The 26,708-nt window shown below is 61.0% G+C and overlaps 2 protein-coding genes and 1 pseudogene across 3 annotated transcripts; 2 read left to right on the top strand and 1 right to left on the bottom strand.

Annotated features, from left to right (window-relative positions):
• The first annotated feature begins 3,218 nt into the window (after positions 1-3,218).
• Positions 3,219-7,703, top strand: Sohlh1 (spermatogenesis and oogenesis specific basic helix-loop-helix 1). Of its 2 annotated transcripts, none has more exons than XM_021261676.2 (8): positions 3,219-3,359; positions 3,617-3,727; positions 4,110-4,257; positions 4,791-4,912; positions 5,195-5,292; positions 6,189-6,366; positions 6,850-6,920; positions 7,333-7,703. In XM_021261676.2, exons 1-8 carry the CDS (start codon positions 3,295-3,297, stop codon positions 7,548-7,550), a joined length of 1,011 nt encoding a protein of 336 aa, XP_021117335.1. In that variant the 5' UTR covers positions 3,219-3,294; the 3' UTR covers positions 7,551-7,703. The 2 variants fall into 2 exon arrangements, with proteins under 2 accessions (XP_021117335.1, XP_021117334.1); XM_021261675.2 differs by having other exon boundaries at positions 6,117-6,366.
• A 9,282-nt stretch (positions 7,704-16,985) lies between these two features.
• On the bottom strand, positions 16,986-19,090 carry Lcn9 (lipocalin 9). Its single transcript, XM_021261542.2, has 5 exons — positions 18,979-19,090; positions 18,656-18,792; positions 18,306-18,379; positions 17,954-18,064; positions 16,986-17,802 (listed from the first exon to the last, which is right to left on the bottom strand). Exons 1-5 carry the CDS (start codon positions 19,072-19,074, stop codon positions 17,594-17,596), a joined length of 627 nt encoding a protein of 208 aa, XP_021117201.2. The 5' UTR covers positions 19,075-19,090; the 3' UTR covers positions 16,986-17,593.
• Positions 19,091-24,918: 5,828 nt separating this feature from the next.
• Positions 24,919-25,621, top strand: LOC147826018 (COMM domain-containing protein 2 pseudogene; annotated as a pseudogene).
• Positions 25,622-26,708: the final 1,087 nt, after the last annotated feature.

Genomic DNA, 26,708 nt, shown 5'->3' with positions numbered 1-26,708 from the left:
GGGCTCCCACTGCCAGCTCCCGTCACAGGCAGAGACACTGCCCAGCCCTGGACGAGGAGACCAGGCTCCAGGTGCAGGGCTCCAGGGTCCAGCTCCAAACATGCCACTCCCCCTCCCGCCAGGGCCCAGGGCAGGAATCCACCTGGCAGGCTCCCCTCTTCTGGCCTTGCCTCTTGCCCCAGGCAGCCCTTCCTTGGGGGATCCACCGGTCATCTGACACCCCCGCCCTCGCAGCAGCTCCCCCTGCAATGTGACAGTGAGCAGGAAGAAGCCAGCAAGGATGAGGTCCCAGGGTGGGGGGACAGTGGCTGAAATCCGGACCTTAAGGGCTCAGGACTCCGGCTGGGGCTGCAGCGGGGGGTGAGGGGCACAGGTGATGAACTTGGAGCTGAAAGGACCAGGAGGGTAACATTTAGGTTCCATGGACGACAGATGTGCCAAGACCAGGAGGGTGAAGGAAGTGGAGAACCCTCTGGTGGTCACTTACCGGCCCGACAGACATCACTGCTGACCCCTGAGTACCTCAGGAGGTCCAGCCTGCATACGGTTCCCCAGGACCTCAAGTGGCCATGCACTCTCTGACAGCGCTCCTGCCCTGGTCCCCAGCACCCTGGGCATCCCCAGCCTGAGGCTCCACCTGGAAACCCACCCTGGCCCTTCCCTGGAAGTTGCCCTCAAAGACATCTGTTCCATGATTTACATCGGGGAAACCAAGCTCCTCAGAGGACAGTCAGTACAGCACCTCTTGCATGCCCGGCCACCCATTCCCTGGCAGCAGGGGAAAGGAGTCTGCCCTGCTAGGCCGGGCTGAGCTTGGTGGTGGGCAGGCTCTGTCCAGGTTCCTGTGTCCAGCCCTGGCACAGGCAGTGGGCTCGTCCTCAGGGGCTGGGGGGCCTGGGCAGTACTAGCCCTCCAGGGCCCCTCCACCAGCCTGCTGCCCTGGCTGCAACCCCCGTCCTTGGCTAGGCAGGAGCTCTGCCGATCCCAGAGCACCTGCTGCCCTCCTCCGCTGACCCTCCTGCATGCGGATGGGAGATGCTGGCAGGAATGCAGAGAAACGATGGCGGCTGGGGGGGCAAAGAACCTGCGAGCCTGGACGACCCACTCACACCCCTGCGGGGTATCTTACTGAGGGGCTGCCCAGAAAAGGAGCCCCACCATGGGGCACAGTCCCAGCCCCGGCCCTTTCCATAGGACCACCCCTCGTCCTCTCCCTTGGCTCTGTGGGCGGGGCTGGGGTCCCCTCTGCTCGTCCCAGGCTCGGCCTCCCCGCCCCTCTGGCAATGACCTTGCAGCTAGCGCCTGGGGCTGGGGTCCTGGGGGCTCTCACGGAGCGGTGCCAGCCCAGCCCGGGGGCTCCCTGTGTGGCAGCCTGTACCTGAGGGTGCACAGGGTGTCGTCGAACCCAAAGGTGCAGCTGGCATGTCCCCTGGGCTGCGCGCCCTGCCGGGGAGCGGCATAACCAACTCCCGGACGGTGCTGCTTCCACGCATGGCCCGGCTCAGCCCAGCCTCCCTCCTTTCCTGACAGGTTTCCGGCGCCTGTCCGCGTGCGCCCCCTGCCGGCCGCACCGAGTCTGTGACGGCGTCGGGCTGAGCCTGGGCCTGGTAAGGTCGAGGGTCCCCATATCTGCGTTAGAAACACAATCTGTGGGCCTGAAAACAGGAGGGGCTGCTTCTCTAGGAGAACCCAAGCGCACACCAGGCCAAGGGCCCCTGGGGATCCATCCCAAGGGGAGCGCCTGACGCTCACCCGGAGAGATGCACAGGGGACAGGACGGGACCTGTGGGGCAGGGGCAGTGACCCGCATGGGGGGCTCCCGAGGTCAGAGGTGGGCCAGGGTCAACCCGGGGGTGCATGATGAGATGGTCCCTGCCCCCCAGTCCCTCCGGAGTCCCTGCCTAATCTGCCTGAAGGCACAGCAGGCCGAACACGGGCTTTCTGTGGGTGGAGCCCAGGGTGCAGGTCTGGGCTGACCCCCAGGGGTGCACCTTGGGCTTTCTCTTTGGTCCTGAAAGAGGCAATGCTCTGCTGGGCCCCTCCTCCCCCAGGCAGCTGCTGTCTCCTGCGGGTCCCTCCTGTCCCGGGACTCAGACACAGCCCTCGGAGCCCCCTGGCTGCGTCCACCGCCACTCACAAGCCTGAGTGAGGTGGCGCTCCTGACCCAACAAGCAGATGGAGATGCTCACAGGGCTGTCAGCCGTGGGAAACCTGGCACTCTGGGGCCATTCTCGGGGAACCCCAGCTCGGCTCTGCTCTGGCATGGAGGAGCTGGGCCCAGAGCATCCCAGCGGAGGAGGGCTGCAGGAGCGACTTCCACACCACCCCTCCCCGGGCCTCCTCTCCAAGTGGCTCCACGTCCCACAGTCCCAACAGAGATGGAGGGGCCCTGGCCGGCGTGGGCCTCGCTCCTCACAGCCCAGCACAGCTTCCATCTCTGGCTGATGCCCCTCCTGCCACCCAGAGCCCAGCCCAAGGCCCAGTGGACAGTGGCAGGCGCTTTGCCTGGCCATGCCCTGCACCTGGGACAGACACCCTGCAATAGCACCTGCTCTGGCTCCCTCTTGCTGCCCCCAAGAAGGGCTGTGTCCCCTCCCCCTCCAGCAACTGTCCTCAGCAGGAGCCAGGGAAGTCATCACAAGGGAAACCACCGATTCCTGGCACCCCTTCTATGCTGCACGCCTGGAGGGCCATTCCTGGAGAGGGGAAGGGTCTCCCCTTCCTCACCCAGGCCCCACACAGGGGCTCTGGACATTCAGGGGCGGCAAGGCAGCTGAGCCCCACCGGGCTGGGTGGCACAGGGAGGTCGGGCCTCTGGGATGGTGGCAGGCACTGGAGTGCAGCTCCTGCACAGGGAGCGACCTGGGGAGGCGGGCAGGTGGGTGACCTTCTGCGGTTCACAGAGCACCTTCGCACCCACCCTTGTGAGGAGCTCCGGAGCCAGACCGCGCTCCTGCCTGGGGTCCAGAGGCCGCGGCGAAGGGGGCTCGAGACTCCCGGGAAGGCGGAGCCTGGAGGCTGCTCCCTGGTGGGACCCCCATTAGCGTCGGCAGACGTGCCTGGGAGGCTTCCTGGAAGAGTTCTAGCAACTTCTCAGGGGTGGAGCTTTGCGGCTGGAGGCGGGGCCGTGGGCGGTACATGAGGAGCGGGGGCGGAGCACAGGGGGCGCCAGGTGCACGCTGGGGCCGCACGTGGGGCGCGCACCGTGCGGGGCGGGGCGGGGCGGGCAAGGAGCTTGCACGCTGCGTGGGGCGCGCGCCGCTTTTGTTGTTTTCTCTGTCTTCGCTGTGCGTCATGGCGTGGCGGGCTTCTGAGCACACCGCTGGGGTCCCCAGAGCCCCTGGCCTCGGGAGGTGCCAGTGAGTCACAGGTGTTGGGCGCGGGGCGTCAGGTCCCAAGGCTTTTCCCCGGGGCCCGCCCTCCCCTGCCTTGCCTCGCTCCTGACCTGGTGGTGGGGAGAAGGTGCCAGGCTGGTCAGGCCAAGTTCCTGGGTGTCCTGGGTATTGCTGTGGACTCCACCCAGCCGCAGCCCGGAAGCGCCTGTCACCCTATCCAGGGCACCTGGTGGCCTTTCCCGGGTTCCCAGAGCCGCGTGCTCTTTCTCTTCTCCATGCAGCGGCTCTTCCGCGTCCGAGGACCCCATGCAGGTCCCAAGCCTGGCCAAGAACGCTTCGGCTGCCAAGGACCCGGTCCTCCCAAGGAACGTGCTCAGCGAGAGGGAGCGCAGGTGCGAGGCGGGGGGTGGGGGGGGCAGCTCCAGTCCCGCGGGGTGTAGCGTGGGTGCCAGGGTTCCGGGGGGCTGGTGATCACACTGCAGGGGAGGGGTCTCCAGGGTCACTGCAGCCTGCTCCTTGCCCTGAGACTGGGCGTCTGGGGTCCCTGGACCCCTGTTCTGATTTACTGTGGGCAGAGCAGCCAGCCTGGGGCCCAGGACCACCCTGTGCCGAGAAACTGGAGGGCTGATAGCGGCCTGGCCCTGGTGGCCTTGCTGCCCAAGAGTCGCCTCCCCAAGGCTGATGGGTGCTGGGTTCCATGGCCCCGGTCCCACCTGTTGACATCCGGCTGGGTACACAGAGGTCTGATGGGCAGGGTCCCTTCTCCGTAAGCAGAAAGCGGATCTCAGCGAGCTGTGAGCGCCTTCGGGCCCTGCTGCCCAGCTTTGACGGCCGGAGGGAGGACATGGCATCTGTTCTGGAGATGGCCGTGCAGTTCCTGAGGCTGGCGCACAGCCTGGGGCCCGGCTGGGAGCAGCACCGCGTGAGTTGTTAGCAGGCAGACCCGTGGGCCCTCCTCGGTCCCGGACACCCAGTTTTCTGCAGGGCCCTGCTGGGTTTGTTCAAACTGCACCTGGGGCTATTTATTCTTTCCTGGGGCATGATCCTCAGATGTCCCCTAATGTTGATGAGCCATCCTAGTACTTGACGAAGGTTCTGGGGGCAGCAGGGTCGCTATGCCTCCCTGTCTGAGCACCCTTTAGTCTGCCCTTTCAGCTGCATGAGAAAGCACGGCCCTGAGAGGGAGATGCTGTCCGAGTCCCCTGTGTTTCCTGCGACACCCTGGTGTGTGGGAGGCTTTGGAGCAGCTTAGGGAGCGTAGCTGGGCTGATGTCCTGAGGGCTCGGGAGGGTGCAGCATCTGAGGAGTGCCCTGGTTGTCACTTGCACCCCCAGCCCTGTCCCAAGAAGCTCAGGATACACCTCAGTGTCTGGGAACACGGTGAGGCAACTGGTCCCAACACACCACTTCCTGTGGGTCTCACTGTTGACCGGGCTGCTGGTGCTTGACTTTCAGGTGCCCGCTCCATCGAGGGCCACGTGGCACACGTGGCAGGGGGACGTTATGCAGTGGACCCTGACGAGCCAGGTTTCAGCAGGCGGGTCAGACCCCGGGACAGTGGCATCCGGCCTGACTCCGTGAGTGGCCCTGTGGCCCATCTCTCGGGCTGTGTGGCAGCTGGGTCACAGACCAGGTCTCTGGCATGTCTACGGAAGGGCTGGTGGGTCTCCAGGACCAGGAACTTGCCCTGGGATCAGGCCTCCGTCCTTGCTTCCCAAGGGACTGGAGCCGGGTCAGGGTGCCACGAGTCCTCAGAGGGGCGGTGTGGCCAGCGGCCTGGGGGCCTGGATGGTACAAGGGACGAAGCCCCGGGCTTGGCTCTGCTGGGCTCACGCTACTTCCTGTGTCCCACCATCCAGGCAGCAAGACCCGCTGGGCTGTCCGGCCCGGGGTGTAGGCGAGAGCATGGCCCCCGCCGGGTTGTCAGAGCGGCTGGACGGGCTGCCCAGCCTACCTGGTAAGTGTGAGCACACGTGAGTGTGCTGAGTGCGGGGCTACATGTGTCAGGGCCAGCAGGGCAGCCTCCCACCAAGCCCGTGGCTGTCCCTGATGGGTGGGAGGGCTCAGAACGGCTGTCTGAAAACCCCCAGGTTGGGCTGCAACTCCAGGGTGTCCCCTGCCCATCCTGCTGCCCCTCCTCTCACTGTGGGACACAGAGGGCTCTGCCCATCCTGGTCACTAGGCAGTGCCCCCTGCAGCCAGCTCTGCACACGCACACTGTTATCTGTGCCTTTGTTTCCCCGCCTGGTTGGTGGCTGGTTTGAAGCCCAGATTGGGCCGGAGGGAGCTCTGGTTCCTGGGCCGTCCGCCTCTTCCCGTGCTGCCCATGGGGCTGCAGCCTTCCAGCCCTGACTGTGATGTCGCCCTTTGTTGTCTGCTGCTATGGTGGAGCCCTGGGCGGCTGTGGGGAGGCATCAGGGTCGCCCTGGGGTGCCTCTGATGAGCCCGTGGCCCTGTCCTTCCTGGTTGCTCATTGCTGCATAAACGTATGCTAGCAGTGTGGGCAGGTCACCCTGTGGTGGGGGTGCCACCCAACCCCCCAAAGTGTGCCACTGTTGGGGAGGAGCCAGCAGTTGGCAGAGCTGGGGTCACCAGGAATCCTGGGACCCGCATGGCCTGTGTCAGGTCACGCAGGCGGAAGCAGGTCTGGGGCCTGAGGTCGAGGTCCAAGGCCGAGGGATCCCCAGGTCTGACCCCAAGGTGCCCCCCGCCTGTTCCTGGACACGCTCCTGCCTGGTCACCTGTGTGCCACCTCCTCCTGGGCTTTTTTCTCTTGAGCAGCAGCGTGGGCTTCTGGGGAGTGCCAAGGCTGTGGGCTGCAGCAGGAAGGAGGGCTGACTGTGTTCCCCTCAGGGCCCTCCAGCCTAGGCGCCCGGGCCCCCTGGCCTTCCTGCACTTGGCAGCCGAGCTCCTCCAAGACAAACGAAGAAGCCGCCAGCAGGCCAGGCCAGGCTGGGCCCCTGGACAGGGCCGCTACTTCCCCAGCCCGGCTGGCCAGGGAGGTGGCCCTGATGCCTGCCCTGGACATTAGGTGAGTACCCGGCAGGTGTCTGTGTCTGTCTGTCCGTCCGTCCGTCCTCGCCAGCCTCCCTCCTCCTCGCCCTGGGCCCTACCCACCTCCCTTCTCCGAGCTCCTGCTTCATGTCCTGCACGTCCCACAGTGTGGTTGAGACGGAGTCCAGGCGGGGCGCAGCAGACCCTCGCGTGGCTTTGTGGCGTGCAGCTGTGACGATGCTGTTGCCTCCCGATTGTGTTTTGGCTGATATAGAATGAGTTTGCATTTCCGGTGCACACACCAGCTGGGCGTGGGAGGGGAGCGAGGAGCAGGGCTGTGGCGGCAGCTAGAACAGGCCAGCAGAGCTGCACACAGGCCGGCGCCGGGCCGTGGCCTCTGCCTTCTGCTCGCTGCTTGCGCATGGAGCTCCCGGGGCAGGGCCTTTGCGTGCCAGGGCCCTGGGACGTCCCTTGAGGTGGCCGGGTCTGGGTCCACCTGTGGCCACCTTCCTGCTTGCAGGTCTGTATCTGGGCTGGATGTGGAGGTTGGGGAGTGCTTCCCGCTGAGTGCCAGTCCCGAGTGGTGGCCGGGTGAGTGAGCCCCAGGTGCAGACTGCCTTCACCCACACGGGTCCCGGCCTGGGTGGCCATCCAGGGCCTTCTCTGGGCCTGTGCTGCCTCCTGCCCTCTCGGTCATCAGGGTGACTGGCAAGGAGAGTCGGGTAACACAGCAGAGAGTGCAGTGGGCTGCCTGGGGTCCTGGCACGTTCTCCCTGCCCTCATCCCCCCAGGCCGGCCTCACTGGCTCGTGGAGGCATCTGGAGGAGAAATGTGTGGTGGCTGCCACCTCTGGGAGCAGGGCCGTGCGTCCCACGGAGGGGCAGCGGGTTCTGGTGTGGCCAGGGCCTCCCAAGGGCCGCCGTGGGAGCCCCACTGTGTCCTGACTTGGCCTGCCTGTGGCCAGGCCCCCGTCTGCCCTGCTGATGTGTCCTTGTGCTTCCAGGGCCCGTGGAGGCCAGAGGAGCCACCCCATCTGGGGCCCCAGCCAGGAGCAGCCCCGTGGACAGGGCAGAGCCGGGCTTCCTGGACGACCCTGTGCCCAGCCCCCAGGAGCCCCAGGATGGCCCCCTGGAGCTGTGGGGCTCAGACATGGACAGCTGGGGCCTGGACCTGCAGGATGACAGCGTGGACGGCATCTTTGCTGACTTCCTGGGCTGCTAGCGGGTGGCACAGCAGCAGCAGCACCCATCACACATGTGGGGGACTTCGTTCAGTTTAGGGTCGCAGCTGTGGTCCTAATTTGAGCAAGGCTGGCAGCCACGTGAGTGGTGCTGGATATTAAAGAGGGAAACTGCCTTTCCTGGAGGAAGCAGAGTTTGTGTGGCTTCTGTGTAATTAACCCGATTCATCAGCAGCGCTTGGGCAGCTGCCCAGACTCGGCCCACAAGGACTGGGCCTGTTGGGCCCTGAGCCGACCTGCCCTGGAGCCTGGGCTAGAGCCACTCCTGCCTGCCTGGTGTCCTCCAAGTTGAGGGGCTGCCCAGGGACGGGGTCCTCTCCCAGTCTGGGTGTACCCAGCACAGGCCTGCCTCCTGCACATTGGTCACCTCCGTTCCCAGGCTGTTGGGGCACCCTGCGCCCCCTAAGCCCAGCAGGCCCTGTCCCTGTGCCCCCATCATCTGGCTCAGGCCCAGAGCAGTGCCAGCCCCAGGGAGATAGTCCTAGTGTGGCCTCAGCACCCCAGCTCCCGGAAGAGCCCACCCATTGCATGCATCATCGCAGACTCGGCCCAGGCAGCCGTGGGGAGCAGGCTGTCCCGAGAGCTCAGAGTGAGCTCACCACCCACCCCAGGCCCAGCGCCTTACCAGGCTCTCCGGGCGTGGACCAGGGTGCAGGGGCCTCAAGGCTGAGGACCTGCAGCGGATGAGGAGCCTCTGGGTGCTGGCCGTGGATCAGGGGTCGGCCTGGCTGCCCGTGTGCCCGAGACGCACAGTGTCCATTTCTGCTCTTCCCATCCCCTCGTAGTTGCCCCCAGGATCCTGGATCCGGGTGTGTCCTGCAGGTGCACATGTGTGTCTGTGTGTGTGTGTCTGTACACCAGTGGGTCCATGTACGCGTGGCTGCACATCTGAAGTACTGTCATGTAAGGGTGGGCACTGGGCTCCCCCGCCTTGTGCCGAGCTCCTGTGGTGACAGTGGAACCTGGGCTGAGCCGAGCACCTGGCCTGTGCAGCCTGGTGTGGGAGGCTGGCTTCTCTGCAGCCCTGTGGCAGGGGAAGGTCGGGGAGCTCTGGTCAAGGACCTGGGAGCCCCCAGACTTCCTTCTGGCAGATAAGGGAGGGACCCTGTCCAGGAGGCGGGCGGCCTGCTGTCCTCCTGAGCCCCGGCCTGGCCTGGGGTCGGCTGTCCTGGCTTGGGGCCTTCAGGCTGCAGGGGCCTTTGTCACGTCCTGGGACCAAGGGCAGCCTTCTGCTCAGCTGCACCAGGAGCGGGGGTGGCTGCAGGCCCGTTGGGAAGCTGTGCCAGGGCCGGGCATCAGGGAGACTACAGGGAGCGGGGTTGGGGCCTCCTCGAGCGTCTGCTTCCCTCAGGAGCTAGGGAAAGGGGCCGCCTGGGCCTGAGGTCTTCCTGCGGGGCCCGCTGTTCTGGGCAGGCTGTTGCTCCCTTGCTCCTGTGGAGCACTCTGCCCCCTCCGCTCCTGGGCCCCCGTTGTGAACAAAGGACCCGCTCAGCGTGGATTCAGCACATGTGAGCAGCCGAGGCTCCACACACCCTCCCCTGCCCCTACCTGGTGTCCTGACTCCCTGGGAAGTAGGGCAGCGGCCTCTCCCCCTCCGCCGGTGCCCAGACTGCAAGGACAGCCAGGCAGAGGAAGCTGCTCCTCCGCCACTCAGCCCTGCCATCACTGTCCTCCACAGGTGCCCAGCAGACACAGCCCACGGCATGAGCATACCCCTCCCTCCAGGGCAGCATGGCGCCCTCGGGTCCCAACCACCCCTCACCTTTGTGGTGGCCTTGCAGGGGTCTTGTGCCCAGTGGCCACTGAGTCCCTCTCAGTCTCCAGAGGCGGTGGCAGAGGGATAGGTGTGGCACTCTGTCCCTGGAGCTGGCTGCCTTGGCAGATAATGGGGCACATCTGCCTGTCCATGATGCAGTCCCCCCAAATTCTTGCCTTAGTGGAACCTGAAACGGGATGGAGGCTGATCTAGAAACGGGGTCCTTGCAGATGTTCTCGTTCATGGGTTTTGAGATGGGATCATCCTGGACTTAGGGTGGACCTAAATCCAACGACGGGTGACCTTGAGGGGCACTTGGGACAGAGGCCAGGTGACACAGAGGCAAGACCCACGGTGACTGCTGGGACTGCGAGACACCAGGAGAGGGAGAGGCCTCCAGAGACACCCACCCTGCTGCTGACAGCCTGGCTTCTAGTTCGGTCTCCAGGGCCGGAGGGGACACATCTGTGCTGCTTAAAGCCCTGGCCACAGTCAGCAGGCACAGCAGCCTGTCTCCGCCTTCCCCTTCCCCACAGGTATGGGGACAGGGCTGTGGGGCACCTGGGCATGGGCAGCAGACTTCTTCCAAAGCCTTCACCTTGCTGGGTCGACGTCTCCACCTCCCCAGTGTCCCCACCTGTGCCAGGCCCTGCAAGTGGCCTTGGCTCAGCTCTCCTGCCCTGGAGGTGCCCCTGGCAGATGGGCAGAGGCTGTGGCCATCTGAGGGTCCCCAGTCTGTGTCCTGACGGCTCTCGGGTGGGGGTCCTGTCGGAGAGGAAGCACGTGGTGGTCACATCGCCCTGTGCAGCTGCCCCACTCCGGGTCACCTTCCTTGGCTGGCATCCAGGCGCGACTGCCCCCCTCCCCCGCCCAGGACAGAGAGGCGTGCGCCTACCCGTGTTCCCTGAGACCGTGTTCCCCGTGTTCCAGAGATCAGAAGCTGCCGCTGCCGCTGCTTCCTGATGGTTCACCAGACCTCCTGTGGGAGCTGCTGGGGGCTCAGGGTCTGCCTCATCCTGGGGCCTCCGGGGTGCCTCAGGCCACAGGGGCGCAGCCTCTGCCCTGTGTCACCGGGTAAGGCTGCCTCCCTCGCCCTGGGCTTCACACAGGTCATGGGTGCGAGGGCAGGTCGGTGGCCGGCAAGGGTGGGAAGTGGGGCTCTGCAGCAGGTGGCCGCCCTGCTGGCCCTGCAGTCTCCCCCAGAAGTCCCGGTCCCCAAGTCCATGTCTGGGGCTCCCCCGACTCTGTCTTTGAGGTCGGCACAGGTCCTGCAGCCTCAGACCTCCCCGCACTTCCTGCCCCACGGCGCCGTGGCCGGGGACACAGGTGTTGGCTTCCCGCTCACCGCTGAGCTCGTCGGCTGGCAGGTGGCTCCCCTGCCTTGCTCTGTGTGGTGCCCAGAGTTTGTCACCCGCTGGACGTGTGGCTGTCCTCAGAGAAGGACGCTGTCCTGCCCGCGGCCTGTGGGTGTCCGCGGGAGCCAGTGGCAGGCGCCTTGCACAGGCCTCAGAAACTGAGCCCGAGGAGGCCTCGCTGCCCTCCTGCCCGGCCCCTGCGCGGTGCTGTGCGGTCAGGTACAGCGTCCGCAGCCCTCGGCCGCCCTCCTGGCCTCCCACCCCCTGGAACACTGCAGGGACCGGGGCCGGCTGCTACTCTCTTTCCCTTTCCGAATTGGAATTCTTAACACCTCATGGTTCTGCCTGGTTTTGGCATCTGTGTAAGCAGCGTCACACGGCAGGGTGTCCACCCAGGCCTGGCTTTCCAGGGAGCTGTGGGGTCTGTGAGGTCCACCCTCACAGTTCTTTTTGACTCTATTTTCTTAATCCTTCTTTGCCGTCAGTGGTTCCACTCATCACGGGCAGCTGCCGCACGTCCCACGCGACACCTGATTCTCTGCATGCTTCCCTGCCCTCCCTCACCCTCTCTTATCTCTTGGTCTCCTTCCTGTTTTAAAAATTACTTTTTCCGGCCTTGTCTTTTTGTTACTGGCTTATTTCCCTCACATAAGGTCTCCAGGATTCACCCATGTTGTGTCACAGTTTTCTTCCTCTTCAAGGCTGGGTAATGGTACACTCTGCACGCACGTGTGTGTGTGTGCATGTGTTTGCACGCATATGTGTGCACATTTTGCCTCTCCATGATCTGTCTGTAGGTGTTTGGGTCGTTTTGTTTGTTTGTGTTTTGTTTTGTTTGGTACCGGGGATCAAACTTGGTTCCTTGCGCTTGCGCAGCAGGTGGTGAAACCACAGAGCTAAATCCCCGGCCCTGTTTGGGTTTTCACATTCGACTCTTGCAAATGGTGCTGTGAACCCGAGGATGCGCGTGTACAAACACCTGTCTTGCTCCGGCTTGGTTTTCGGTTGTTTTCGGTCCATTCACAGGAGTGGAGTTGCTGGAGCAGATAGTCTGTGTGTGTTTCCTTAACAGGGCTGGGATTGAACCCTGGCCTTGCACATCCCAGGCGAGTCTCTGGCACTGAGCCCCCGCTGTCTGTGTGACTTTTGGACCTGCCATGCTATGTCCCATGTTTGCCCCATCTGCATGTGTCCACGTGTCCAGTCACGTGGCTTTGTTTCGGGTGGAAGCGTTGACAGTGGCCGTGCTGCAGGGTGTGAGGAGGTGGCTCTCGGCGACTCAGGTTTGCGCTTCCCTCACTGAGAGTGGCTCTGCCCCTTCAGCAACCTGCCGGTGCCCGCATCAGTGCCTTGCCCGCGAGCTTGGAGCTCCGGTGGATGCTCTGTGTGGATCCTGGCCGGCGCCCCCTTGCCGGATTTGCAGGTGTTCTCTGCAGGCCGCTGGGTCGCCTTTCTGCTCTCCTGTTAGTGTCCTGTGATCTCAGAAGTGTTTGACTTCGATGAAGCTCATTTTATCTCCTCTGGTGGCTTTAGCTTTGCTGTGCCAGCTCTGGTCTGTTTGGAGGTGTGGGATGCGACGTGAAGTCCTGCTTGGCCCTCGGCGTCTGGGGATGGAATTCCCAGCCTCCCTCTGGGGATGTCCTTTCCCCATGGAGGGCCTTGGCACCTCTGTCACAGAGCACCTGAGCACGTCCTTCCGGGGCCCCATGGTGTCCCCCACTCTGTGCCGGCTGCGCTGTTCTGCTTACTGCAGCCTTGGGACCTGTTTTGCAGTCACGATGTGTGAGTCTTCCTGCTTTGCTCTTTTTCAGGGTTTTGGCCATTCAGGGTCCCTTGAGACTCCATAGGAATTTTAGGGTGATACTTCATACTTCCACAAAATGAAACATCCACTGGGGTCTTGATAAGGATTGCAGTGGACGTGTAGACTGCTTTGGGCAGTGTAGACTTCTTAAAAGTATTAGGGCTTCCAGTCTGTCAGTGAGATGTTTTCGAAGTATACAAGTTTTTAACCTTCTTGGTTGAGTAGGGTCGTAATCATGTTATTCTTTCTGATGCTGTTATAAATAACATATCCTTAACTTCCGTTTCAGATGTTCATTGTTAATGTACGGAAACAATCGCTTTATTTTTCTTTTCTTTTTTGATACTGGGGCTGCAACCAGGGCCTTCTCACTGAGCTGCAGCCCTAGCCCTTTACTTTTTATTTCAAGATAGTCTCACTAAGTCACTGAATTGCCCAGGCTGGGATCAAAATTGGGATCCTCCTGCCTCAGCCTCCCAGAGTACTGGAATTGTGGGCATATACAACCATGCCTGGCTTAGGACCAATTGATTTTTGAGTGTGGCTTTTGCCTCCTGCAAGTTTGCTGAATCATTGATTCATTCTGATTGTTGTTTGGAATCTTGGGGTGTTCTACATGGAAGATCTTGGCCTCTGGAGAACAAGGATTTTATTTCGCTTTCCCGACCAGGATCCCAACACCGATTTGTCGGTGCTGTTATTCTGGCTACATACAGAGCCATTGGCTCGTCCAAGGAGAGTTCCCGCGTTTCTTCAGCTCTTTGGTCACCGTGGGGCTCCTTTCACACCTGCCTGTCCCCTGCGAGGCGGCTGACAACCCCACTCACCCTGGCTAAATGCCTTGCAGTGGACGTGCCGGCTGCCGAGTAGCTGTGCTTCTACCCCACCCACACGGCCATGGTATTTCCACCCCAACGACAGCACGGTGCATCCTGGCCCCGGGACCGTGCCCACGCCAGTGACTCAGTCTCCAGTGAGCAGCTCTCGTGGGCAACAAATGACTCAGTTCCTGAGCGCGCCCTGCACCTCTCCCCTGCTTGCTGTCGGTGTTGCAGTTTGAATCTCTGTTTAAATTGTCTGTTCATTCGGGGGAAGGAGTTAGTGACGGGGAGGAGACGCCATCCCCAGTGTGATGTCAACCCTGTCTTCTGACTCGTGGCTCCCACGCACGTGGGGACGGCAGACCGTGAGCCTGGGCCTGGCGCTGCTGCATGCACAGGAGGGGGTTCCATCCCACCCTGTGTCCTTGCTCCTCTTGCGTCTGGTCCTCTGCCCCCAGTGGAGGCTGGGGACACCATGCCCAGTCCCAGGAGCAGCAAGGGTGACTTTGATGGCATCACCTGGATCACCTGGTGGCCTGGGGTCATCGTGTCTTCCTAACAAAGACACCAAAGGAAGTGCGCGTGTGCGTGTGTGTGCGTGCTTGTGCATGTGTGTGCATGCATGTGTGCATTGATGTGTGCGTGCATATGTGCACGTGTGCATGTGTGTGCACTGTGTGTGACTCAGATTTGCAACAAGACTGAGTGCAGAGCTGGGTGAGGCAGGAGGATCACCAAGAGTTCAAGGCCAGCCTGGAATACATAGCGAGACCCTGACACCCGAGAAAAACCCAAAGGTTGAGAGCCGTGTGCAGCGCTCCCCACCCTCCCCACCCCTGCCGCACAGCTCCCCCACCGTCCGCCCCCGAAGGGGTGGGTTGCTCATGACCCTTGAGCACCCATCGACACCTTGTTGTCCTGAGCGTGGCGTACCCAGGACTCCTTCATCCTGTGTCCTCCGAGGATTTGATGGGCGTGTGATCCACTCTGTGGTGGCACTTTGGGGCTGCCACTGCACAAGCCCCTGCTCTCCAGTCTGTCCTCCTCCTCCCTAGCCCTGGCAGCATGCCCACACCCATGGTTTGGGGCTGAGAAGATGGAGCCCAGGATTGCAAGATGCTGCCTTGCAGACCAGAGGGGAGTGTCCTGCCAGGGTCCCGGTGGCAGACTTCTGGCCTCCGGAGCTGTGGAAGAATCAACTTTGTTTTGAGCCACCCGGTTTGCATTCATTGTCACAGCAACTGCAGGAAACCAGTCTGGTTCCTGAAGGAGAAGCGTGACCGTCTTGGACGTGGCCATGCATCCGCCTGGGCCCCTGTGGTCTGCACTTCTCCTTCAGGCCTCGCCCTCCTCCAGACGTGCCCCCCGCATCTCCGTGTGCGCCAGCCTGCCTTTCGCCAAGGTCTCGCACGACCTGTCCTCCTCCCTGCAGCACCCGCATCTGAAAGTCCTGTTGCCCAGGCCCAGCCACCCCGTATCTTACAACGAGTGCGTGCAAAATACATGCTGCGGTTGGCTGAGCAGCGGTCCCTGCAGGCAGCACCTCCTGTGACGGGCCCGTGCAGGTCACCTCCTGTGCAGAGCAGTTAGGGCTGTGATCACTGTCAGGACCTTGAGGTGAGGAGGTCGCCCTGGAGGCCCTGACACCATCTCACGGGTCCTCAGCGGGGCAGAGAGCAGGTGAGGCCGCCCACAGCTGCCTCCTGAGGAGGGGAGCAGCACAAAGTGGGAACAAGTCTCCCCTGCCTCAAGTCCTGGGCTCGCCTTCACTTTATCCCAGAGACACTGAGCGGCCAGGACACAGACCCATGGACCACAGAGAGGCCCCTGTGGGGGAGGCCGGGCCAGCCCAGGGGGCCTCGCCTCCCAGAAAGCTCCAGGCCCTCCACACGATTCACGCAGAGCCACAGGCACAGGTGTGTGAGCGGGTTAGCGAGAAAATCAACAGGTGAAGGGCAGGGGGAGGGTGTCTGCCATGCGGGTGGGCAGGGGGCACCGGGCTCAAGACAGAATGAAAAGCACAGAGAGGAAGGAAAACAAACTGCAGCGGGGGCACAGAGCAAAGGCGCCCCCTCCCGCTGGGGGCAGGGGACACCAGCCTCTGCCGCCCCAGGTTCCACAGGGACAGGGCTGGCCATGCAGCCCTCTCCGGGGAGCCCTCCGGCAGCTTCTGGAAATGCCCTCAGGCCCAGCGCTCCCCCCACACCAAGGCTGGGCAAGCCAGGACGCCCAGGGCCAGGCACACAGTGCCAAGGACACAGCCTGCTCTCTGTATCCTTCCACGTCTGCCCCAGGCTCACCTGGCCCTGACCCTTTGACCACAGGGCCAGCTTCCTGTCCCTGCCTTGTCCCATTGTCCACATGGAGGCCACTGGGGTGAGGCTGCCAGAAGCTGCAGGCCAGGACCAACCCACACCGAACATGGGACCAGGGCAGGCAGGGCCTTTGGGGGTCCATGGGGCCCCCACGAGCCCCCAGACAGCTGCTTTGTGCATGTCCCCTGCTCAGCCGGGTGGGCCGTCCCGTCCTGGTGACCAGGCCTCCAGCAGGGGTACCAGGCTCTGCCCGGCCTCCATCCCGAGCTCCCCACTGAGCCCTGGCCCTGGCCTTCCCCCACAGTTGCTGGTGCTGGGCTTTGCCGCAGTGGGAGCCATGGGCGGGCCCCGCCGGGACCGCTGATCCAGGGGCCCCAGTGCAGAGCCTTCTGGGTGCCCCTCCCCTCCCAGCACCAAAGGGCAGAGCAGTGACCGCGGGGTCCCTGATCCCAGGGGGACATCAGGAGCTGGAGGGGACCCTGGGCACTGATAAAGGGCGCCTGCCCCAGGCAGTGGTGAGGAGAGCCAGGGCAGCAGAGAAAGCTGGGGGCCTGGCAGCACTTTCTGGGCCACCTGGGTGCACAGCACCTTCAGTGTGGAGAGGACGGAGATTCATCTGCAGGGGGAGGAGGATGCAGGGCAGTCAGAGTGTCCTCAGTCCACCTCCCCCGGACACCGCTGGCTAAGCCCCGGGACGGCCACACCAGGCAAGGGGGCTGCTGGCACCGAGCCTGACGTGGCTCCCTGTCTCACGGGCGCCAAGGGGTGAGTGTGTGTGTGTGTGCGCACGTGAGTGTGAGTGTGTTCAGCTCTGTGGCTCTTCCCACGTGGGCAAGGCCCGTGGCACTGGACCCTCCCGCTTCCCCCAACAGCGCGTCTGCTTCCCTCCCCGACCCCAGATGCCTTTCCCATGGCTCTGCCCCCTGCAGATCTGTGAAGGGGAGTGGGGGCCAGCTTCTCCATGCCCCGTAAGATCTGTCCACCTTGTCCCTTCCCTGCTGACTGTGGTCCCGGCATGGAGGGACTGAGCTTGGGTAGCATGTGCCTGTCGGGGGCCGAGGGCTGTGTCCCCTTGTGTCATCCACAGAATGACAGTGGGCGGCTCCATCCCAGCCAGGGTTCGGAGAAGGGCAAGTGAGGCTCTGTGGCCTCCCGATCCTGGTCCTGGGACCCCAGCTCCGGGGCTCCTTAGCACTCGGACCTGTGTGCAGTGCAGCCCTCGGGATCCCCACTTCCCTGAGGCCACTCTGGGGCCAGGCTTCTGCACGTGGAGGGGGCTCCAAGGGGATCTTTTCCTGAGAAGGGACCTAGAGGCGCTGAATGGTGCCCCCAAAAGATACGCCCCATCCTCGCACCTGGACCTAAGGATGAGGTTTATTTGGAAAAAGGCTCCTACAGATGTGCTAGAGTCAGGGTGCTGGGTGAGAGGCCTCGTTCTGGGCCCCAGAGCTAAGACAGCATCATTACAGGAGGTGGAAGAGCAGCCACAGGAAGTTGGGGCCGCGTGTACACAGAGGCAGAGGTTCGGGTGAGCCAGGCTGAGCCATGGGCCACCTGGAGCCACCAGCAGCTGGATGAGCCAGGAGGACCCTGGAGCCCTGGGGGGTTCGGCCTCTCAACACCTGGGTCCTGGACAGGCAGACTGCAGAGCTTCGAGAGAGTAAGTCTTCACTGCACAGCGCCCTCCTGCGGCTCACATCCTGTGCTGCCCCGACTGCAGCCCACAAGGCCCCGGGAAACCCGACCTGGGAGTGTTCAGCACTCCACCAGCCACCACACTCTCTGTGTTCCAGGAAAACCCAGCAGTCCGGTGAGGGATGGGCTTGGAGAAATGCACCTGTGGCCCTTCTGAGCTGAGACCCTGGCCTCTGACACCAAGCCACCGCCATCCGGGGCCCCCCCGCCACCCCACCATGCCCATCCCACGCCCGTCAGAGCCCACTCACCCTAAGGCTGGGCCAGCTCCTCTTCCACTAGTACTGGCAGAGATCTGGGGAGGCCAGGCTCCCAGATGAGCTGGAGGGGCCACGCCCCGGCCCCAGCCCCGCTTCCTCAGGCCCCGGGGAGCATGGGAGCCCACCTTTCTCGGCCAGATTGATGGTGTTTCTTGGACCCATCCCGTACTTCCTGTAGGCCTTTTCAAATCTGTCCAGCAAGGGGTCGCTGAGCACTGGGATGCGCCCTGAGGACAGACTGGGGACTCGTATAGGCAGGGTCTGGGGTGCCAAGGCCCGTCCTGTGAGGACTCAGGGAGCCCCTGCCCAGGTCTGGGGCTGTGCAGAGTGCCGCTGCCCAAGCCAGGTCTGGGGTCCCTGGCAGCCAGGGGTCAGTACCGTAGAGCGCCAGCACTTGGGTCTCGATGCCGAACCGGACGTTCCTCAGGTAGAAGATGATGTACATCCAGTAGTCAGTCTCCAAGATGAGCACCTTGTTTTCCCCCCGGTCTGTGTGGAAACGCAGCTCAGCGTGGGCCCCACCAGGACCCACTTTCCCCAGGCCCTGGGACGCGTGCTGTGGGAAAGGAGTCTGGGCAGGTGGTGCCAGCTCAGTGGAGACTGCACAATGGCCCGCGGCTGGGCCCCACAGCCCCCCTCCATGGCCGGCAGCCCCAGGCACTCTGCACGCTGTCTCCCACACCCAGCACAGCGCCCAGTGCCCCGGCCAGCCTGGGCCGGGCCCACTCACAGACAGTGGAGAACTCTGCGTTCTTTGGTGTCTTCTCGCAGACCACAGTCACGAACACACATTCCCCCTGCATCCTGGAAGCCAACCCAGCACCAGCCCAGGACACACAGGAGTCGTCCCGGGGCTGAGGCACCGGCCATAGTCCCCAGCCGAATCTAATGCAGGGGGGCGTTCCCCACTCTCCCAGAGGGCTCCCCCAATTCCTGTCATCCTGCCCCCCCAGCGTGGGTCCCTTTCCCACCTAGGGGCCTGTGACAGCGAGCGTGTGCGTGTACAGCATGTGCGTGCATGCGTGCACGTGGGCGTGGAGGCTGGATGGGCCCCCAGTTCCTCCGCGTGGCAGCACTCACCAGAAGCGGAAATGAAACAGGAGGCTGCTGTTCAGTAGCAGCTCAATGGTCCGAATGAAGAGGTGCAGGTCCCCATTGACTCCGATCCACATCACGTTGTCAGAGGCCAAGGAGATGGAGGACCAGGACCCTGCGGCCTGGGGGGGCGGCTGCGATGCTGGAGCCTCTCTCCTAGGGCCAGCACCCTCGACTGCTCCCGACCAGGGTCCTCTCCACCCTCCCGGCCCCCCGGCCCCCTGTCCCTCCTGAGCCCCTCTGCTCAGGTCCTCTCTCCCAGCTCTAGCTGCTGTGCAGCCGTCCTTGCCCCGGCCCAGAGAGCCCACCCTGGTCATGTTGAAGTCTTGCTCCACAATCTCCTCGGGGTAGAGCTTCTGGGCCAAGGCCAGGCTCAGCACCAGACCCAGCAGGAGCAGCAGCATCGTCTCCAGAGGGCACTCGGCCGGCTACCCACCTTTCATACCCACTCTCGTCTCGCCTTCCAGCCGGGGGCGGCCCCATCTCCGGCTCACCCACACACATCCTGTGCCCACTGGGAGCCCAGCCAGAGCCCCCCCGATTGCTGCCCTTGACTGCTCCTGATCCGGCAGAGAGCCAGCCACTGGGTCCACTGGGCTTGTGTCTGGCTGGTCAGAAGGGGACAGAGGAGGGGATAGGCAGGGTGCGTGGCCACGCTGAGTTCCCCAGGCCCTCACTCCGGCTCCCTCAGATGGTCCTCAGGGCCCTGCCTGCCCCTGCCTGCCCCTGCCTGCCTAGGGTCAGTTCCAAACCTACTGGCTGCCAGTCAGGCCTGGGGCAGAGCCTGGGGCCAGAGGATGCTGTGGTGTCTTGGGAAGAAGCCCAGAACTGGGAAGGCCCCAGGTCCGGGGAACCCTCAAAGGTGGCTGGGAAAGACAGACAGACACAGACAGTGAGGCGTCTTGAGTCTAGGGGTACAGAGGCTCGGGGATACAGACGTGGGGCAGATGTGGGCTTGGCCTCTTGCACCCTTCCTGCCAGGAGAGTTCGGGAGGTGGGGACAGGCAGTGTCCTGGGATCACCAGGGTGGTGGGGTACGCTGGAGTACTGGGGACACGCAGAGCGAGCGTCAGATACACTGGCAGTGGGGGGCATCTTCCCTCTCTGTTCAGACCTCCAGGAGGTCTGCACCGCTGCCTGGGCCCCAGGTGGTCCAGGAGCCCCGTCACAGGTGCCATGGTGCCCCCACCCCCTAGGCTTCCTGCTCTACCCACCGGAGATGCCCAGGTGCAAATGCCTCTCCGGCTTTCCAAGCTCTAGCCGCCTCGAAGACCTGCTCTCTCCCAAGCTAGCCCCATCTGCTCACCATTTTGGAGGGAAGCCATGTTTCCCAGACATGAGGGTCCTCAGGGGACTTCCCAGCCCCCAGGAAAGAGATGCTGGCACCTCCAGGGGCACTGGTTTTCCTTTTCACTGAGCCGTGCTCTTCTTGACAACCTGCTGATATTTGGGATGGGGAGGCCAGCTTTGAGACAGGGTCTCGCTATGCAATTCAGGATGGCCTTGAACTCACTATGTAGCCCAGGCTGGCCTTGAACTTGTGGCGATCCTCAGGCCTCGCCAGCGTCCAAGTGCTGGGATTATAGGCAGGTGCCACCACACCCAGCCTAATACTTGTTTTTAAGAAAGATTTAAGAAACAGCCATTCTGACGGGAGAGCACCTCAGCTTAGGTGGAACCCACCTGTCTGTCCCATCCCGGGGGCAGGGCCTCCCTGTCTGGTCTTCGATGCTGTTCTGCAGGCCTGCGGGGCTCTGCAGGGGTCAAGGCCGTGAAGGAGAACAAGTGGGATGGGTGAGACGGGAGGTGGTGAGCAGGGTGCAGCCTTTGTACCATCACAGGGCTCCATCAGCCCTGCCCCGCACAGCTGTCTGACCCTCGGACAGTGCCGTGGGTGCTGCTGACACTGCTGGGTCACCTCTGCCCAGGGCAGGACGCAGACAGTGTCCCTTCAGGCCCAGAAAGTTCACCCTGCCATCCAAAAACTCTCAGGTGCTTCCAGGACTTGGGGGCTGGGGTGGCTCAGGACACGGGCAGTGCCCCGAAGAGGAGTGTGAGCCAGGAGGAAGGAATTCGGCTGAAATCCAGCCCGACAGACAGGGAGGAAGATGTCCACAGCACCTGAGCCGGCCGGGAGCTGGGTCGTGCGGGGGCTGCTAAGGGGCTGGCTGCAAAGTCAGCGCACATGCCGCAGCCTTTCTGTGCGCCGATCCTTAGAAAAGCAGGAAACAGGATCAAACGCATCAGGCAAGTGACATGGGCCAAGTGAGGAGGATGACAGTCTTTCTACAGCTCCGAGAAGGTTTGTAAGGGCTGTGCCGTGTCGCACGGGAATGTCATTTCTCTAGGAGCAAAGCCCCACTCTCAATGGGAGCACAGTGGCATTGAGGCCAGCACAGCCCGAGGTTTGCTGAGAAACGTCAGTTTTAGTTCCTGTGACAGAGCACCTGAGGCGGGTGGCTTCAGAAAGGAAAGAGGTTTGCTTTGGCTCATGGTTCTGAGGTGCAGGCTCGAGGGCCAGCATCTAGTGACCCTTGTCTCGATGGGAGAGCCTGGGGCGCCAACCGACAGGGCAGGGGAGAGGGAGTACGTGCGTGCATGTGTGTGTGTGTGTGCGCACGTGTGTGTGCGCGTGTGTGTGTGTGTGTGTGTATGCATGTGTGTGTGTGTTCTGGGCCATCACTCTTATAGACCCTCCAGAAACCAGACCCAGCGACTCAGGAGGCTGAGGCAGGAGGGTGGCATGTTCCAGCCCAGCCTGGGTGACTTAGTGGCTTTGAGAGATGCTGTCTCAAAATAAAAATTAAAAAGGCCCGGGGATGTAGCTCAATGCAAAGGCCATGAGCTTAGTCCAGCACATCCCTTCCTGTGTCCACATAACGAGATCTGGCGCCCCTGGGAGGGGGCAGCTTGTCTGTGTGGGGTGTGGGAGGCTGACCTCCTGGCGCTCGGGCGCTGAGGGCATCAGATGGCCCCATCCTGAGAAAATGGGGTGCAGCAGAACTGTGGGCCCCTAGCCAGGAGACCCTCCTTGGAGTGGGCCTGAGGAGGTCCCAAGTGGAGGCTGGGCTGAGGGCTCCCCATGGGGGCAGAGAAGACACAGAGCTGCAGAGCCCAGATCATGAGGAGTCCCTGGCAGAGGCTTCAGGCCGCTGGCACCCGCAGGCACGCGAGCAGGAGCAGCAGCCTGACCCGCAGAGGGGCTCTGGCTCCCAGCAGCAGCGTGCCAGTGCCTGGCCTTAGTTCAGTTTGCTGTTGTTCTCTCTCTGTGAGTATTCCTGTGAGTCACGTGTGCAGTGCACAATGCTCACACCCGTGTGGAGTTGGCACACGCACGCAAGACATCTTCACCCCTTTTTTCATCCCTTGTCCCTCCCCCCTTCCCTCAGGCCGCTTCCCATGTCAGAAAGAGCTGTCTCTCTACTTCTCATCTGTCCTTTATTTTTTTCTTCATTTATAATATGCATACACACGTTTACAGCAGCACAGCTCGAGGGAGCTACATCTTAGAAGTGGCCCATATGACCATCAAGAGAAGAATGGATAAAGACAATGTCTTTATTCACCACGGAGTACTGCTCTGCCATCAAGATAAACCTGAGTCCTTTGTAGGAAAGTGGATGCACCTGGAGACCGTGGTGTTTTGTGAAACAAACCAGACCCTTGAGCTTAGATAGTGCGTGGTTTCTCTCGCATGTTGTATATATTCTGGTTATACTCGCCGGCTGGGTGTGAAGGGTTGTGTCAATCAGAATTAACTCTCTCTGTTTGCATCTTCAAGGTCAGCTAAGGCTCCTCGGGCTCCTCTGGGCCATGTGCAGAGCCCTCGGCACCTGCATCCTGTCATCAGCCAGGACGGACCACGGCCTTGCCCGACCGTGTGGCCCCCATGAAGACATGGGGACACTTACAGCTTGCGACCCTGGCTTTGGCACAGTCCACACTGACTGCTGTCCCTGGGATCCCGCGGTCTCCCTGCTCAGGAGGTGGGTGGCTCCCTGAGTTGCAGGCTCCTTCAGAGGGCCCCCTCCTGCCTGGGGCCCCTGTGGACTTGGAGGGCAGGCGGAAATCTTGGCTGTCCCCTCAGCCCAGCTGCCTGCTAGCTTTGGTCTCTCAGCCCCGGCTGCTGGATGCCCAGCTGAGCTGCATCAGCCTTTGGGTGGGAGCAGCAGCCTTTAGTCTCTGCTGTTGTAATCTTTTGAATATTAGGCACTTTGAAAATACGAAGCAGGACTAGGAGCAGCCTCCTCTTCCATTAGTGTCGTCACTAGCGTCAGGCATTGGTGTCACCTCTCATTTGTACCCTAAGTGATGGTTTACGACCGTAACATACTTCTTCAGTTGTCTGTTAGAAGTCACATTTTGGTAAAATGTTGTCAGATAACAGTAATAAAGTTTTACAGGGAAAATTTAAAATATGGAGCAAAACAGCATTTTAGCACAACAGTTACAATGACATTATTATAGTAAAACCATTCAGATTTTTTAAAAATACATTTAAAATTTTATTTTAGTATGAAATAGTTTACCTTTGTCTATTTATAAAATGTTATACGTTATAAATAAATTTTTATCTGAGTTTGTTTGTTTTGCCCATCAGACACATAAGCGCATGCCACACAGTTTGTTCCAAAGATCTCTCTTTTATAAATCCGAATCGGTCACACCAAAGGAAGCAAAAAGCCAAGGAACACCTTAAAACAGGCTTTGGGCTTCGGCTCTTCCAGCAGGACCGAATCTTGCATCTGGTCCATGCAGAACCTCCGGGCGCTCGCCATGGTGACACTCACATAACCAAAGGAGCCTGGTGACGTCACCACCGCGGAGACTCCAGCCCCCAGAGCAGCACGGGGCCCCAGGATGTCATCCTTGGACGACGCCCGTCCTCATGGGCTGAGGGTGAGGGGCTGGGAAGCGAGGGAGGTGTGGAAGTCTGGGCGTCCGTGGTGTAATGGGGGGGGGCATCCCTGGGCCTTGACCTCAGAAGGGGTGCAGGACAGGTGATGGCTGGGGGACCACACCACTAAGGAGGCCACGCTGGATAGAGGTGGCCACATGACGCTCCCAGGATTGAAAAGGTGGCCAGTTTCAAAGTGCACGGAGAACCCCGCCATCCGTGGCCTCCCCAGGGTGGGCTGTGGGGAGAAAGGGGGAGCAAGGTGCGCTTGCAGTGTCTGGTGTCCACGGTCCAAAGAGGCAGGCGACGCCTTTCCAAAGTCAGTTTTACTTCCCTGAGCAGATCAGGCGGCTCCCAGGCAGTACAGCATCGGCCCAGGGTCAGGAGTGCGGGGTCTGTGCCCCGGGACCCTCCGCCTCCACAGCCAGCGAGCTTGGCGCTCACACCACCCACCTCAGCGCTGGCATCTCAGAGACCCCTCCGTGTGGACGTTTCCCCCGGGGCCAGGGGCACAGATGGGAGTCCCACATGAGAGCTCAGCGCCCGAGATTAGACGCCGACCCCTTTCACCGACCCCTTTCACCGCCCGCACAGAAGCCTCGGACATCACCGGGCACAGGCTCCTCCTTTCCCTCGGCACTAGTGCTGCAGACCAGCGCAGCCTGGTTTGTGTGGGGCCCCTCTGCGCATGCCCATCGGTGTGCCGGCCACGTTCCGCCTGTCACCCTCTCCACGCAGTGGCCCGTGGCTGCCCTAACCTGTGCGTGGCTCCAATGCCAGGGAAGAGCGTTTGCGGGAGGCTCGGACACCGAGCCTCAGCTTGTCACAGCGGGGCATCAAGGGGCCTCCCTGCAGCATTTCCTTCCTGCCGTCACGGTGGCTTTCTGGAGGGACACGGAGCTGGGTACCCGACCCTGAGGCTCTGCAGCGCTCTGGGCAGGACACAGCGCCCTCAACTCCAGCTGGCCACCTCCTGAGGCAGAGCCGTCTGGAAGCAAAGCTGTAGCCTGGTGTCCCAGGAGTCCGTTGGCGGAGGCGCAGGAGTGTGGCTCTTTACGCTCAGAGTGTGGTTCCTCCTCCCCTTTTGGCCTAGGAAAGAATGAATACTGAAAAAGGAATGCTGTTCCTCATTTCATTTATTTTGATGCTGCTGATGGCTAAGCGTTACTTCAGGTAAATAGAAGATATCGATTGACAACGCCCTTCGGTGATGGCTGCTGAGCCTCCTCCCAGAGCTAACACTGCTTGGCCCTAGCAGCGGTGCTGGCGCCTGCTCCTCAGGACGGCGCATGCGCGTTTCCGCTCTCTGGGTTGTAAGCACCTCAGCGTGACTCATCGCGCGGTCTGGGTGCTGGGTTCTGTTCCAGGTGCTGGGAGGCAGCGACAAACAGTCCCTGAGCTTGGTGAGCTTTGCATTCTAGACAAAAGACGAGGGTAGCCGGGAAATTGGCTGAGCAAAGATGCTGCTGGATTTGTCCGAGGAGCATAAGGAGCACCTGGCTTTCCTGCCGCAAGTGGACAGCGCGGTGGTCGCCGAGTTTGGTCGAATAGCGATGGAGTTCCTGAAGCGAGGACCGAACCCTAAGATGTACGATGGCACCGCCAGAAAACTCAATGTGAGTAGTGTCCAGCATGGTGTGGAAGGATTAATGTATCTCCTCACTGAGAGCTCAAAGCTTATGATATCTGAACTGAATTTCCAAGACTCTGTTTTTGTTTGGGTATTCTCTGAAGAATTAAACAAATTATTGCTTCAGCTTTATCTGGACAACAGAAAGGAGATCAGAACTATTTTGAATGAATTGGCACCTGACCTTCCCAGTTACCATAGGCTTGAGTGGCCACTGGATGTACAGCTTGCAAGCAGAAGTCTCTGGCAACAGATTAAACCATCAGTAACTTTCAAGAGACACCTTAATCACAATGGAGATCAAAACACCAAAGTTCTGCAGACAGACCCAGCCACCCTGCTTCATTTAGTTCAGCAGCTGGAGCAAGCATTGGAGGAGATGAAAACAAACCACTGTAGCAGGGTAGTCCACAATATCAAGTAGTACTGGTTTCAAGATTTTAGTCCTTTAAATCATCTGTGAATTGGTGATATACAGGAATTACTTTTCAAAGATAATTTTTTGTTAATTGATGATGATAAGTATCTAGATTCCATGAAATTACTTTTCCTATTCTGGGATATTGAAGTTATGATCAGAAGCTAAAGTACAGTTTCTTCCCTGGTGCTAAATGTGATTAGTTTCTTGACAGATTAAAATGTACTTTGTATTTTAAATGTGTGAGTAGGATTGAAGTAGCTAGAAATGAATCTATACTGTTCATATCTTGTGTATATATGAATGACTATTCTGGTTTTGGTGCTTCTTTGTCTGCTTTATTATTTTCCTCCTTATTGATCAAAATTTGAAAATAAAATTTACAATGTAACACTATTTAAAAAAAAAGATGAGGGTAAAACACATGGCAGGGAGGTGGCTCGTTATACAGTGAAGGTCATAAAACTGCCCCTCGGGAGGCGGACAGCACTGCGTCGATGACCTCCATCCAGAGGTTCCAGTCCTGTGTCTCACAGGAGGAGCAGGACTCTGACGGACCTTTGAGAGAAACCTGAGTGCTGGGCTCAGCTGGGGCCCACCGAGGCCCAGGAAGCCTCATCCCTGTGGTTCCACTCCAGTCCTCACCAGGAGCAGAGCGGCATCTCGGGAGTCACTAGAAAGGCAGTTGTTCTTTCTTCCTTTCTTTTTTCTGTCTTTTCATTTTGTTTTGTTTCAATGAGAGGAGGTCTCGCTATGTCCTGTGTAGTTCAGATTGGCCTTGAACTCAGGGTGATCATCCTGCCTCGGCTCCATAGTGCTGGGCTCACAGGCCTGCACCACCATGTGCAGTGGAAAAGCAGTTGTGTTCTGAGGGACTCCAAAGATTGAACCTCTGCACGACACATATATGTGATAAAGGATCTGCAACCCAAAGACGAGCTGATAAGGAAACAACTCCGTTTCAAATATGGGCAAGAGCAGGGGTAGGGGGCCGCCTGTGATCCCAGCACTCAGAAGGCTGAGGCAGGAGGATTGATGTGAGTTCAGGGTCAGCCTGGGCTACATAGGGAGACTACCTCAAAACAAACCAAGA

The sequence above is a fragment of the Heterocephalus glaber genome, unplaced genomic scaffold, assembly GCF_053883595.1.
Source record: "Heterocephalus glaber isolate CG9 unplaced genomic scaffold, H.glaber_assembly_v1.0 deba00001479, whole genome shotgun sequence".
In the NCBI taxonomy this organism is placed as follows: domain Eukaryota; kingdom Metazoa; phylum Chordata; class Mammalia; order Rodentia; family Bathyergidae; genus Heterocephalus; species Heterocephalus glaber.
Note: the sequence above shows the minus strand (reverse complement) of the source record. Positions and strands in the feature narration are given on the sequence as shown.